General features: G+C 31.4%; 2 protein-coding genes and 1 non-coding gene across 3 annotated transcripts; 1 reads left to right on the top strand and 2 right to left on the bottom strand.

Annotated features, from left to right (window-relative positions):
- Window positions 1-511: 511 nt before the first annotated feature.
- On the top strand, window positions 512-583 carry TRNAN-GUU. The gene has a single exon. It is a non-coding gene; the product is annotated as a tRNA-Asn (tRNA).
- Window positions 584-2,291: 1,708 nt separating this feature from the next.
- LOC120262184 lies at window positions 2,292-3,602 on the bottom strand. Its single transcript, XM_039270260.1, has 5 exons — window positions 3,264-3,602; window positions 2,962-3,168; window positions 2,768-2,860; window positions 2,603-2,704; window positions 2,292-2,345 (listed from the first exon to the last, which is right to left on the bottom strand). The coding sequence occupies exons 1-5, from the start codon at window positions 3,600-3,602 to the stop codon at window positions 2,292-2,294; spliced, it is 795 nt and encodes a 264-aa protein (XP_039126194.1).
- A 2,413-nt stretch (window positions 3,603-6,015) lies between these two features.
- LOC120262183 lies at window positions 6,016-8,847 on the bottom strand. The gene is made up of 7 exons (XM_039270259.1): window positions 8,673-8,847; window positions 8,306-8,564; window positions 7,536-7,690; window positions 6,736-7,129; window positions 6,349-6,651; window positions 6,160-6,268; window positions 6,016-6,078 (listed from the first exon to the last, which is right to left on the bottom strand). The coding sequence occupies exons 1-7, from the start codon at window positions 8,845-8,847 to the stop codon at window positions 6,016-6,018; spliced, it is 1,458 nt and encodes a 485-aa protein (XP_039126193.1).
- Between the last annotated feature and the right edge of the window lie 1,408 nt (window positions 8,848-10,255).

Raw genomic sequence — 10,255 nt, 5'->3', positions numbered from 1 at the left:
AGTTGCATGTTTTCTATTGAATTAAAATAAGAGGTGGCCCCACTGGAGATGATATCATGGCATCTATTAAAAAATTGAGAGAATTGGTTATAAACCCCTCAAAAGTTCTATAATTGCATATTTATCCTCCGAAAAAACATAATTGTATATATACTTCTGAAAAATATAGGTAATTGCGGATATGCCCTTACTGTTAGATTCCGGTAATCAAACTTGATTAACTATGGTTATAACTTGGATTAAGATATACAAAAGGTCCAAAATAACCCTTGTACAACTTAAAAAAAACTTTTTAAGGGTATATATGCAATGGTATAATGGTAATTTTATATATTTGTTGTTTGTTAATAGATGGTTTTTCAACTAATTTGAACCCCAAGGGTATATACGCAATTATGTATATTATTCAAGGGTATGTATGCAATTAACTTTTATTCAGGGGCAAATATGTAATTTCAAAATTTTTGTTGAGAACGGGAGTTGAACTCTATGAGGTCGAATCTCCCGTTGTTCCTCAGTAGCTCAGTGGTAGAGCGGTTGGCTGTTAACTGACTGGTCGTAGGTTCGAATCCTACTTGGGGAGATTTGATTAATTCCTAATTAAAGAATTTTTCATTACATTCAAAAATACCCTAAATTCAATTTCATTGACCTTTATTGACATGTTATGAGTTAAAGTGCAATGTTTTTTGAGTAATAACAAAATGTAAGAGGTTTACACTATTTATGTACTTTCATTACAAAATATTTTTTGAGTTAATTACACAAAGTAAAAAGCTTCATGTATCTTCATCTTCAACCCTCTTGATCTTTAACCATGAATTCTCCAAAATCTGCAAAAACATTAAAAAAAATCCAATCTTATTCAATCAAAATCCAATCTTGTATTTAGAATGACCAAATAAAGCCTACACACAATACACTAATTTTAAAAAACCTAATTGTAAATTTGATATTTTCAAAAGACGAGAAAAAATAAAAAAATTGGCGAGCAAAAGAAACAAACAATCTAATAATGTCAATCAATGCACTTATTGAACCCACAAATGGTTAAGATAAATAAAAAGATATTACAATCGATGTTTAACCAAAATGATTAGTTGAACTAGAATACAAAAACATTGAATATACAACGTCGGTGACTAATACAATTTATGCTAGTTCCATTTGCCACATTGTTTAGGAGACTTTTAGTAAGAACCACAAGGTAACATAATGGAACATGTTAAATGAGGGATTGGTAATCGTAACTATAGAAATCTAAAAATCAAGTGACAATTAAGGAAAAACCCGATAGGTTAAAACAAAGTAAATAGAATTTCAAAAATGGAATGTGTTATAAATCATTTGACCACATGATATATCCTAATCATTGAATGATGGCATAATGATATAATGTTTCTATTTATCATAGCTAGTCATGTGACCATATGGAAATTATTTAATAATATGCTCTTTGAAACATTTAACCAAATCAAAAGACTGAAATATATGGCATTCACATTCAGAACATAGTATCCTCCATTGGTAGCTTTTGAAATGACAAGCTAGTTTATATTCCTTGAAAATATTATAAAATATTAAAAAAGTAACTAATCTTAAATTAGAACAACCTCAACCAGAGAAGTCAGCTAAAAATCATAACATTGAAAAAAATTAATGGCTTTTAGAAACATGATAAACCGATGATCACTTCAAGAATTGCAAAGCAATAGTATCTCTTATTACATGAAAGATAAGCATCATAAACCATATCGACCCATATGATGAAAAATTGTAAATTTTGAGAAAAAAACTCTACTCAAGGTAATATTCAACAAACCTCTTGAGCCACATGATGTTTAGATTTTTGTCCAGATGATATCAGTCAACGATGCAACATCTTCAACCTATGGACATTATTACAAAAAAAGATGTTTTAATTTATTATGTAAGAATGAAAAGTAATAAAAAAAGTAAGACAAATAATTTACTTCCTCAGCTGGGTGCTTTAGACATCCTATCATTTAAACTTCGTTCGACCATAAAAGCCTCCAAATAACTCCTTCATATCAGCCCAAATCGAGCTTAGCTTCTCATATTTATCCTTCATCTCAGCCAATTCTAATTTAACATTCTCCAACTCCGCTTTTATGATTGTTGTCGATGAGTTGAAGCACTTGTGCTAGTGAATTTCGATATGACACTAAAATACCTACTTGAAGTAGGGCCTAATCCCAAAACCACGCACCCTACCATTATGTTCGACTCCATAAATCTTTTGAAATACCATTTCATTGATTTCATTTTGTTCAAAAATTTGCACTTGAGCTTGTGTAACTAACTTGGAGATCATGTGCTGCTTCCTGTAAGTTCAACTAAATATTATTCAAAATAGAAAAATAAAACAATATCATCAACTGAAATGTTGAGAAAATAAAATAGAAATGATACATTTAAGTCTGCATAATGAAATATGGAATGGAAGCATGGGCAAATGTAATAAATAATTAATTAATTAAAATGTATCCAGTTTTTTTTTTCACAAGAAAGAAACATCATACAAGGCATTAACATGGAAATAAAGAAAACAATCTTTCTTATAAATAGATCACTCACTTACCAATTTCTTTCTAAATTCTTCATTTACATAGCTACCATCTTTCTTTTTATGAGTTGCATCCCACATTGTAAGACGATCCGGCTCTTTCCCAGTTTCATTTTCCTATTAAACAATCAAAAGTTCAATCATTTCATTCTAACATTAATTATAAAAGAAATCACTTACTATTTCTTTCCTAATTCGTGCAAAACTTTTACGACCACATGTATGTGCATTGTTTTGTTTTTTTGCATTTCTTTTATTTATTTCAGCAAGTTCCTACACAATAAAACCATATTCCAATTATAAAAGATAAATTAAACTCAAATACAAGTCATTATAGTAACAACAATAATTTAAATAAAACTTATACCAATTACCTCATTTCTTGGGTTATACCACTGCCGAACAAGGCCGGGCCATTGTTCTTCAAGAACAGTTGAAGGTGGCTCCACTAAAACTCGTTCTTTTTCTTTTGGAATGTAAAATTCGGCCTTCAAGTCACCTTTCCAATCTCGCCATCTCTTGTTTAGATTTTGCAAAATCCATGTAACCGTCTCTTGTGTATGAGGAAAATCAAATTTTGTCTGCCATTAAGCATTAATTTAATAATAACAAGCAACATTAACCATGAATATGTGAAAAAGAAGGAAAAACATCAAAAAAACATTTGAAAAATTACCATTAGGAGTTTTAGACATTTCGCTTTGTATGGAGTAAAAATCTTCATGTCTCCAATTAGGAATGTTAATTGAGACATACTGCGCCATTCTTTGCAAGCACACCAAGGAAAGAACTTAGTGTGGCAACGATCTTTGGTGCAGGGGACTCCATATTTATCTACTTTAATTATAAATTTTTCCATTGATGTCCAGACATTTGCCATTACTGTCTTTCCTCTATGTCGGGACTGTTTTTCTTGTGTACTAGCATCATTTTCTTGCCCAGTTGATTCATGATGTGAAGAAGTATGAGCTTCTAGTAGCTCCATAATCTTCAAACTTTTTGATCCTCGAGCCATGAGTTTCCTATACAAATTTTATATTTATTAGATTGCAATAAAAATTTCTTGTGTACTAGCCATGAGTTTTCACAATCCATGAATCTTTATAAGAATTAGGAATGAACTATATTCTACAAATGGATATTTAGGGGAACAAATGACTATATTCTACAATGCAGTTGTCAAAAGCAACAATTTATCCAACATTCAAAAGCTGATAAACTAGTAGTTTTAAGAGATTCATCATATGAATTTGTACCATAATAAGTATAGACTTCATATTAGATTATTTCTTCAAAACATCATAAATACAAAGCACAAAATTGACACCAATGAACAGCTGATGTTAAGTCTCTGGATTCCATAATTCATGCATTGGGCTTCAATAATTAATAATTAAGTCAAGAATTAATATCAAATGGTAACAAAAAGGTAGTCATCAAACTAGAGATTCAAAAACTTACTTACTCTTTGCAAAGTTGATAATTCAACTTCCTTTAGTTCATAAGATAATGGACTGCTTTGAATGCAAGATCTGTACTAATTTCCATGAAAGTAACTAGTGACGAGAATGATACTGAACAATAATTGCATGTACAGAAAACACAAAGTGTAAGAAAAGTTGAATATTACCAAGTGCTCAATGAAAAAATCCATATGTCTACAATGCAATTTTCACGCCATGGTATGCAACTTAGAAAATGATCCCCTTGATGTTTTATTATAAACATCCTTATTCTTGCTAATCTTTATTAAATTATTAGAGTACTAAAAGTCTCATTTCCTATATTTCTATTCATTAGTTTAACACTCAAAACTCTCTAATAGTTTTCTCCAAATTCAAAATTAATGATTATATTTAAAATTTTTATAATTTATATTACTCAAATCCATGTATAACAAATAACTTTTATGTGTCTACACTTGCATGAATTTTATATTAGAAACATTAGTCCAAAATTTTTCTAGGTAGTAAGTCCATATGGAGTGCTTCATTGCTTTGTGCTATAAAAATGGTAAAGCTCTAATCTTTGGTTAAACTATTTCCCATAAGAAAATCAGCAAAGAAAAGAAATTTAGTATTTTCTCTTCTACAGTGTGATATCAATTAGGGTGGATGTTTCTAGGAATTAAATTGCATTAAATCACTTCACCAAACTCCATTCCAAGAGAACTCATCCTCCCACCAAAATGCCAATAAATATTAAAAACCAAACCCTTTTTCTTCTCTGAAATATATAAATCAAAAGCATGTTATGTTACAAAACTTCACACATTCCTAAGCCCTCTCTTGAAAAACAAAGTCTGGTTTTTATCCACCCAAAAAGACAAAGGTCTAGCAACCCATATTATCATTACATTCGTCCTTAACATTAATGATTTGAAGTATATATAGCTACTTTTGCATAGTAGATGCTATTGTAGAAAAGTGGGTATTTTAAAGTATAATAGTAATAATAGATAAGATCAAAGAAGGGTTTCAATACCTTGGGATTGTGAATATGAAGATTTAAATTTGGACCCGGAGGGGTGGCGAGGAGAGTACAGAACAATTTTGAGACACTCGATGATGGTCTAAAGCCTACAAAACAAAGATATTATCAAAAATAAAAATTTCAGATTTGAAGAATAAAAATTTCGACAAGAGCAGTTTTTACGCCTTTTACATGTTGCTACACATCCTGCTCATCAAATAATTTTTGGTATTGCAAGAATCAACAAAGGTAAGTTTGCCATTTTAAAAAGAACAATCAACAAGGAAAAAAATTATAAAAGTGACATACATTGTAAGAACATGTTCTAATTCACCAAATGAACTTAAACAATTTATGCAAGTAATTCACATGAATATAAACCAATTCATGCTTTTGAGACTAAAAATTTACAGCTAGAGAAATATAACCAGCTCAAAACCAACACATATATTTAGAAAAAATACCAATTAAAGATAAAAACAAAGTTTCATTCAGAGATACAAGGCAATTACTAACATCTTTTTCAATGGTCTATATCACCCATATCAAACAAATCCCTAGGCCTAGTCTTGATAACTATAGACCAATTCTCATTCTTCAAATCTTGCACATAGAACACTTGTTCAACTTGAGATGAGAACACATAGGGATCATGCTCTAATTTTTCACCGGTATGTATAGGGTGAGAAAAAAATTTACAAAAGTGAACCAAATTCATCTTGCCTAATACCCGTATTATGGTGTACATCAACCCAATCACACTTGAACAACACAACCTTAAAATTACCATAGTAATCTAACTCAATAATGTCTCTTAATCTACCATAGTAATTTACACTTCCAACTTCGAAGTGTTAACCACATCACTATTTTGAGTCATTCTATTTTTCATCACGAGATTTGGTATGAAATCTGAATCCATTAATAATGAACCCAGTATCTCTCTTGCTACTTTGTTAGGGTCCCACACCAAGAGCCACAACTCTTACGGAATATCCGGATAATCTTTTTCCAAAAACCTACATAACAAAAGATATTATCAAAAACAAAATTTCAGATTTGATGAAGTAAACTATAAAACAATTGTACAACAAGATTACCTTGCTTCGAAACCACAAATGAAAATTTTCATTCACTAACTTCTCTAATTCAACTTCAGAAAGACGAGAATGTCGACGTCGCTTTCTTTTTTCCAATTCAATGAACTCTCTACATAAATATATCACATAATAATTTGAGAGAAATGTGCCTTTTTATTCTCCATTGAATCATAAAGCAGAAATACTAACCTACGAAAATTCTCAATGTCATCACAATGACGAAGGACATAACGATGCGCTTGAACCAAGGAAATTTCATCTAAAACAATTTCTTCAATCTTCCCTATATGTTGACCAACACTAGAGAATAAGTATTTTACTTGGTCATTTGTAGGCGGGTTTGGATTTCTCATTGGTCGGTTGAATTTTGTTTCAACCCCTTGAAGATATCGTGAACAAAATGTCAAACATTCTTCAGCTATATATCCTTCAGCAATGGAACCTTCAGGATGAGTTCGATTTTTAACATAAGATTTGAAACGCATGAAGAACCTAAAAATAAAAAGTTAAAATATATTACTTCATTATACATTTTATATTAAAATGATTTCATTTCTAATAGATTTAGCAACATACCTTTCAAAAGGATACATCCATCTAAAATTAATTGGTCCACCAAGTTTCATTTCTTCCACCAAATGAATGATTAAATGTACCATAATAGTAAAAAATGATGGAAGAAAAATCTTCTCCATTTGACAAATTGTCATAACAATTTGATTTTGAAGCTCTTCAAGCTCATTCACATCCACCACTTTAGAACAAAGTGATTTGAAAATTGTTGCCAATTCACTTACAACTTGAATGACTTCCTTGGGTGGATTGCAAGCTCGTAAAGCTAATGGAAGGATGTCTTGAACCAAAACATGACAATCATGGCTTTTAAGACCACCAATCTTGCGCTCTTGTAGGTTTACACATCTTGAAATGTTTGAAGCATAACCATCAGGCACTTTGATGTCTTTAACAACTTGACAAAAGAATTTCTTTTTGTTACGTAGATAATGTAAAAACAAGCCGGAGGTAGTATTTTTCTTCCCATTTTTCAAGAATTTGAGGGTGAAGTTCAGATCTTATACCAATATCAACTAAGTCAAGGCGTGCCTTCAAATTGTCCTTCGACTTATCAAGTCCCAAAAAAGTTCCAATCAAATTATCACACACATTTTTTTCTATGTGCATCAAATCAAGATTGTGGCGCAATAAGTTATGTTCCCAATAAGGTAACATAAAAAATATACTTTTTTTCTTCCACCACTTCATATGATCAATAGGGCCCTTGTCATTTCTACTTGAACTCTCTTCATTAGATCCTTGCACACTAATTCTTGGATGTTTTGTTCTTTTACGCTTCTTCTTTGTATTTTCCTTCTTGCCTTTTTTCTTCTTAAATTTTCCAAAAGTGAATTGAAGCCCATCTAACTGATTCAACACATCACTTCCACTTGCTCGCTTTGGTGGTAGCCTTGCTTCTTCGGTGCCATCAAATAATTGTTTTTGATAACGAAACAAATGACCTTCGGGTAACCACCTACAAGAACACATGTAACAATATTTTTTTACCCTTATATAACCACAAAGAAGATGTGTTTTTCAGCACTGACATGGACATGCAAACTTCCCTTTGGTGCTCAACCGGATAAATATGCATAAGTTTGGAAAAGTCATTTATAGTCCACATTAATGCAGCCCGCATGTGAAACTTTTTGATGTTTGGAAGCATCATAGGGTTTCCACACCTTCCCACAATTTCTTTAGCTCATCTATTAGAGGTTGTAGAAAGACATCAATATCATTTTAGTCGGTCCCTTATCTCCCGGAATTATCATTGATAAAAATAAATGAATGTTGTTTCATTCCAATCCATAGCGGTAAGTTATATGGAACAAGGACAACTGCCCATACACTATAGTTGCAACTCATCATCCTAAAAGGATTAAAACCATCACTAGCAAGGGCTAGCCTAACATTACAAGAGTCTTTAGAAAAGTCTAGATATCGAGCATCAAAAGATTTCCGTGCTTCACCATCTGTAGGATGTCGTAGAATTCCATCTTTATTGAGACCTTCATCATACCACCTCATATCATTTGCAGTTTGCTCCAAAATGAAAAACCTCTATAGTCTTGGTATCAAGGGAAAATACCGTAACACCTTCACGGCTCTTTTCTTTGTGCTATCCACCCAACGAGAAGTACCACAAATATGACATGATTCTGCACTTGCATACTCTCTCCAAAACAACATGCAATCTTGTTTACAAACATGGATTTTCTCATAATTAAGACCTAAGGTCTTAATGATTTTCTTTGCCTCATAAGAAGATTTTGGCCAAGATGACTGTTCACCAAATGCCCGACCTAACAATTCAAGCACCTTTGCAAATGATTTTTCAGTCCATCCACCTAAGCATTTTATATGATACAAATGTATTATGAATGACAATTTTGAAAATGTCTTGCATCCAGGAAACAACTCTTCTTCAACATCTCTCAACAACTTCAAAAAATTACTATTTTCTTCAGCACATCCATCTCCGAATTGTTCTACAGATATTCCTTCTGCTAGTTCTTCTATGTCTTCATCTGAATCCTGGCAATTATCATCACCATCATCTTGAGCATCAGAAGTGTTTCTAAACATCTGAAAATTTAATTCTTGACCACCTAATTGACCAATCATACCCATTGTATCATGCAACAAAGCTTCCATATTATCAAAACCTCTAAAGTTTGCACGAATAGCCTCTTGTACTTGTGAAGTTTCAAGAATATGGGTTGAAGAAGATGATGCAATATCATTAATAGAAGAAAATTCACCATGACAAACCCATTAAGTGTATCCTCTTAAAAACCCATCAGAGATTAAATGCACTTTAGCTTCATCCCTTGTTTGCCATAATGAGTTAACACAATGCTTGCAAGGACACATTATCTTCCCACCAACTGACTCATTATTAAAAGCAAACTCGAGAAATTGATCAACTCCTTCTTGATATTCCCTAGATTGTCTAGGCTTGTACATCCAACTCTTATCCATTAAAGAAAAATAGCACAGCTGAAATAAAAAATGACCAAGTTATTTTTTGCATAAAAAGCATTGACAATTATTTTTTGCATTCTTTCTTGATAGTTAATTGCAAATTGTGATAATCTATAACCAAAATGAATGAATTCTAAACTATTGCTGTTGACAAGAGAAATTGTTTTGCATTCTTTTAATCACAAGATGTCTAAAATGACTAGAGATTTTTGTGTCTGCTATGAATATCAATTAAATTAGATATCTTTTTCAGCACATATACTTGAACCACTCATAAGGCCCACCATTCAAAACGCTAGAAGAGATGTGTATGAACTGAGAAGACAATTAACTCGAAGCAGTTATTAGATTTAGATTCTGACAATTGAATGAAATTTGTAGATGGTATTTTAAAAAGAGATACTTCATGCATCATATTACAACTTCTGTAAAATATTGTGGCTGCAAGATATAAGCATACAGGTAAGAAAGTCACAGTTTAATAAATACATATGTAATGGAAACTCTCATGTGTGTATATATATATATATGAAAAATAAAAAAGTTCGGCATGATTAATAACTTATAAGTTATAAACAGTTTTTTTTAATTAATTTATGCTTCACATTCTTCGAACACAAAAATAAAAAATGACTTGACAATTGTTTCTTAGGAAATGATGAATTATTGCTAATTAAACAAATAAAATTGTTGTCCTCTGTAGGGAAAAGAAAACCAAGTGAGAAGGGATTTTTTTTTTTTTAATGTTATATCTGTTGTACTATTTAACTAAGAAGAGGACTGTTATGTGTTTGTTGTAATCCATATGCTCTCTCTCTCTCTCTCTGGTTACTCTGCCTCCTTTTTTAATTTTTTTTAAAAAAAGTGATTTTTTGGATTTAATACTGGTATATTATTATTGGCTTCTAGGCTTTGATTGATTTGTAGATCATTTGTTGTTTGTGCTGTATAATTCAAGATCATGTGAGTGTGAATTCTTTGTTGGGGAGTAGGCTATTTCAATCTAAGAATATCAAATGGGTAAAATTATCATCAAGTTAAATTGGATTAATAT

The sequence above is a fragment of the Dioscorea cayenensis genome, chromosome 5 (genome assembly GCF_009730915.1).
Source record: "Dioscorea cayenensis subsp. rotundata cultivar TDr96_F1 chromosome 5, TDr96_F1_v2_PseudoChromosome.rev07_lg8_w22 25.fasta, whole genome shotgun sequence".
NCBI classification, from domain to species: Eukaryota; Viridiplantae; Streptophyta; class Magnoliopsida; order Dioscoreales; family Dioscoreaceae; genus Dioscorea; species Dioscorea cayenensis.
Note: the sequence above shows the minus strand (reverse complement) of the source record. Positions and strands in the feature narration are given on the sequence as shown.